At 40.0% G+C, this 5000-nt stretch overlaps 1 protein-coding gene across 12 annotated transcripts in view; it reads right to left on the bottom strand.

Moving 5' to 3' along the window:
- Positions 1 to 5000, bottom strand: part of LOC143035851 (uncharacterized) — a 464653-nt gene that overhangs the window by 119920 nt on the left and 339733 nt on the right. For 9 of the 12 annotated variants that reach the window (XM_076202929.1, XM_076202932.1, XM_076202931.1 and 6 more), the window contains exons 3-5: positions 2747 to 2885; positions 1516 to 1626; positions 169 to 354 (exon numbers count right to left, since the gene is read on the bottom strand). In XM_076202929.1, coding sequence (XP_076059044.1) covers positions 169 to 354; positions 1516 to 1626; positions 2747 to 2885 — 436 coding nt within the window. The remainder of the gene's footprint in view (positions 1 to 168; positions 355 to 1515; positions 1627 to 2746; positions 2886 to 5000) is intronic. The other 3 variants (XM_076202937.1, XM_076202939.1, XM_076202941.1) reach the window with 3 other exon arrangements.

Genomic DNA, 5000 nt, shown 5'->3' with positions numbered 1-5000 from the left:
AAACTCATTCCTTCCTGACCTATTATGCTGCCTTTCCAGCATCTTCACGGGGCTGGCGGTGGAGATGGTGTGTCGCCTAACTTTTTTAAGCTCCGCCCCCCCTCCTCCAAGATCTAAACCCCTCCAACCTTGCCACCCCTGCAGGAAGGTGGTGGCAGGACGTCGTACCTTCTGTTTCATCAAGATCTCGTTGGCCTTTTGATTCCTGACGACGCTTTGAGGTACAGGCACATACTGCGGTTCTTTGACACCAGTGATGTGATCTTCTTGCATCTTGAGGTGCTGCATGCTGCCAGTACCGATTTCGGCTTTAACCTTGGCGCCAGGCGTAATGAGAGGCGTGGTGCGGTAGGGCTGCACAATACAATCAGGTATATGGTCAATTGCACTTCCCTGGTTTTTTGTTTTAGGTTTCCCTCAACACAATCAAACCAACGCTAATGACCCAGCTCCAATGTAATGACGATTTATCAATAAGTATCTCTTCCAACATCGTAAAATACTCTATAGATTCTGATCTGGTTAGTGCTTGGCGATTCTTTTCATTTGAGAAATGAGAGATCTCATGAATCAAAACCTTTACAGTACAGGATCTAGCAGTCCCTCATATGTAGAATCTGAGGCATTAATGAGATCAAAACCCATAAGAAGACTAATACTGTGTTAGATAAAATGACTAACCGTTATTACAAAGGCAGCAGAAAGGCAACAGTGTGGGTCAGTTGTGTCGTGGGATCTTATCAAAATAATGCAGATGACATTCAATATTCATCTCTACAATGGTGAAGGTTTTTATTATCCCTAATAGTTATAAGAAATTAACAACACAAAATTTAAGTCTCCATATGATAAATGGCTTTTCTCATATAACAGAGAAAGAAAAAAGATGCTTGAAGATGTCTACTTACAAAACATTAATGAAATACATTTAGTTATGTCTATCTTACTAACACATCACAAATCTAGCTAGACTGATACGAACAATTCTGTATATCACATGAAACAAATACATATCTTGATTAAATCAGATGATATCTATGGCATGCATCGTGCTGGTCAAAAGAAGAATAGGTAACCAAGACAATATTTAAAATGCCACTCTATTTTCACTACTAGTTGTTTTATCAGCAAGATGCATTAATTACTAGTCACAACTACCAAGTGATACAGAATGATTTCATGATTTTTTTTTTTTTTTTTTTTTAGGGATTTCATCTTATGTTGTTTTCCCTACTGAAAATATAATTCCTTTGAGAACCTCGGCCAACCTTCGAAACGTAGTGATTATAACTAACATTTGTACGATAATCATCTATATGTATAGCTTACTTTGAAAAGCAACTAACTTCTAATACAAAAAACGCAGATGTCAAGGTGGAAACGAAATCAATATTTCTATCAATCTGATTACAAGAGAATAGTGCAAAACAAACGTACATTTTTTTTTCTTTCAGCTGGCTGAGGCTCCAGGCAATAAAATGATAACTTCTTATGTGTTATGGAGGGAGTCTTTACCTGATTCTGGATGGACAAAGCCTCCAAGTTGGCTGTGGGTTCCTTGGTCGGTGTTGGTAGATCCGACTTTAGCATAAACTGGGTCTGTGGAAGTGAGGCGAGCGCGGGGTTCTGCTCACACGCAACAGGACCCGACAGATATCGAGGAATAGAGAGAGAAAGAAAATAAAGAAAAGAAAATTACGCCGAGATAAGACGGGTCATTGGGTCTGAGGTGCAGAAGGGCAAGGACTCGACGCATGCACGCTGGGAACCTGTAAGTCTTCTTGGAATCTTTTAAAACACCATCATATCAGCAGTATTTGTGCCTCACTCAAGGGTATAATATGATAACCAATGAACATAAGACATTTAGATTTTCATAATCGTATGCATGAATGATTATTCAAAACTTATTAGAAGGCTTAATATTAGACAAGAATTTTTTTTTAAGATATTGTGAGTCTTTTTCTGGAGCTCCAGGTTTATTTTGTGGTCCAAGATTTTTATTTTCATCGATAAGAGACAGATGGACTATGGATGGGGCTAGGGATTCATTGTGCCATACCTTCCTCATGCAGTTTTGCCAGAATGTTATCAATAGTAGCTTGTTACGTTTAAAAACTGTCGATTAAACCGCTTCAGCACGGTACCATAAATCATAAGATATTGTTCTGGCTAATTCCTGACGATTTCACGTGAATGAAGGATATACTTCACACTAGAATGAGTTTGAATGAATGAAGACAATTCTGATATCCGAAGGTTAAATCTACAAAATCGTCTGTCATTAGCCTGAAAATTCTATGAAATGTATCACAGTGTCCAAGGAACAAGAATCCAGGAAGTCGGCAGAGCGAGAAGCAATAATAGTTTTTAGTGACGGTGGGAACAAGGCATGCAAGCAATCACGATATTGCAAGATATTGCAAGCGAATTCAGGGATGCAACCACTCCCTATCAAGCGTCCATGGGAAAGACGGTGAGGGACAGCAGGCGGTTGGGTAGACAAGCAGGATCAAGACCATGAAGGTTGGATGAGGAGCTGCACAATTGCTTTAATGATGCATTGCCTACCAACCATGTGAAAGGTACAGTACAGGACCCAGAGCGTGCACGGCTCTGCTCGCATTTAACAAGAGATAATATCAAATTATTTTCATCACTAACAGCCCTCGAAGAATCAATCACTTATTATCACTTCACTGTTTTCTTTTTTATTACTATTATTCTATTGTAAGTTGGTACTCACATCCGAACTTCTCGCAGTCGATAGTGTCACAAGACCCGGTAATGCGACTCCACCAGAGACTGGAGGAGAGGCAGGAACAGCCGAAGTGGTGGAGGATGTGCCGTTGACGACAGGGACGGCGCCTCCGGAGTGTCCGCTCCTGTGTTTGCGTCGGGGGGAGAAGAAGAAATCTGTGAGACTCGGGACACTGCCACGCTAATAAGAACTCGCGGCACAGGTAGGGAAGGGGGTGGAGGTGGAGGTGGAGGAAGGAGGAGGAGGAGAATGAGGAGGAATAGGGTGTGGTGATGGAGAGAGGAGCCAATCCCAGATGTCACATGGGGCGTTAGTCAGGTACCAAAACCTACACCAAGCTGTGGCATTTGGTACCTGATGACAAGGCACTTCCTTCTATTCAATTCTCAGTAAGAAATATTCCTCATAAAAAAAGGACCTGAGGCATGCAGGAAGAAGAAGCAGAGGAAGCGCGAATTTAAGCATCAAGCACATCAGAGTGAAAGGTTTCATTACGTCACACACGCTTCCCTCTCTCGGGGCTTCCCTCCATCAAATAAATAGCTGAGAATACCTTCGACAGTGCCATGTCTACGAGAGGAAGGGACATAAACTAGCCAGGACTTCTACGTACGCGGCTAACAAGCAATTAAAGAGCATTTGTGCCACCGGAGTTCGACGTTATTGAAGTTGGTGGTCTCAGGATGACTCATACATACCGAGCTTTGGCTCCTTTCATCAACCTATGACCTGTACTGCGAGCGCACCTTTCCGTTATTTATAGCAGATGTCACCTTTCTTGCGGGATGTTGGTGAGGAAGGTCGTATAGCCTTGGTATGCCTACCGATAATGTTATGGATAGAGAGCTATTGGTGGGTGGGGATCCTTGCAACAAGGGAAATTATCCTCCTCTTACTAATTTGACTTCTCTGAAAAAGATCTTCAGGAAAGGTGCTTCACATCATCCCCCAAATGGAAGTCAATGAAAAGTGTTTCAGTTCTTTGAATTTTTCTAACAGTAAAATTGCATAGGTGCTTGTTGGCGTCTGGCTTTTCACCACATGTGACTGCAAAAAAAAAGTGTTGGCCTTAGCATAGTATACACAAAATGTAAAAGAAAAGAAAAAATAGTTTGAGTAACCTTGACAAAGAGAAAGTATTGAATTTATTTGACAGGCAGTACGGCTTTATCTGTTTCCATTGCTACCCAATCTTATTTAGATAAAGGGATGTTTCTTTACAGTAAACTCTTGAAGACACAAGGTTTCATAGATAAAAGAAAAAGCTGCAGCACGGTAACTCATCAGTAATTTTTTTCTGCCCACCTCAAAGCATTTTTATTTAGCTATGATAACCTCTGCTTGTAATGAATCAATATATATACGAGTATATATTTTTCCTGGTCCTCACTGAATGACTATACTCATAGAGGAGTGTTCCTTCTGCCGGACAATAGGTAAAGCTCATCTGAAATTAATCCTTCGTATAGAAAGAAGCCTTTCATCATTTTCTTTTTGTTTGATAGTTGTCCTTTGGCCGGTATCTGTATATCAAAAGCCAATCAAAGATGTTGAAAAAAAATTAACGAAAACTGACATCAGCATTCGAGACATAAGAAGCTCAGAAATTTATATGTAAAAAAAAAACCAGAACAATCGGTCATCAAATACGATCCTAACTTGCCATGTACAATGACAGATGTCCAATATCACTCAAATGGCCTTATTCGTGGAATTTCATGGGTGGGTTGGTGAATAAGATTAAAGATAACATAAAGAGACATGTCATGAAAAGAATGAATGAATATTTTTCGCATGACTTCAATATGGTCGTATTTTCTATAGATACTACTTTGGCTGAAACAAAGTAATTGTGTCCAGTGATGTTGGGTGTTAAATTGATATTCATTAGGCCTTCAAAAGTGTTGCGATTTGTATTTTTCATCTAAATAACTTCTTCGTGACAACGATGTACTCTTTAAGTTTTGTTTTGTTAACAAAAGTGGATAGTGAAAAAGATCTCGGCGTAATTATCAGTAACGATCTCAAATCATCCAAGCAGTGTATTTCAGCCTCTGAGAAAGCAAATAAGATTCTAGGATTGATTGCGCGATCTTTTGATTTCAAAAGTCCATCACTCATTAACAAGCTATATAAATCGTTAGTTCGTCCACATTTGGAATATGCTGTTTCCGTATGGTCACCGAATCTCATTAAAGACATTGACAGACTGGAAAAAGTACAACGGCGAGCCACAAAA

The sequence above is a fragment of the Oratosquilla oratoria genome, chromosome 19 (genome assembly GCF_046742065.1).
Source record: "Oratosquilla oratoria isolate Oo_2021 chromosome 19, ASM4674206v1, whole genome shotgun sequence".
Lineage (NCBI taxonomy): Eukaryota > Metazoa > Arthropoda > Malacostraca > Stomatopoda > Squillidae > Oratosquilla > Oratosquilla oratoria.
This window is presented reverse-complemented; position numbering and strand designations above follow the sequence as displayed.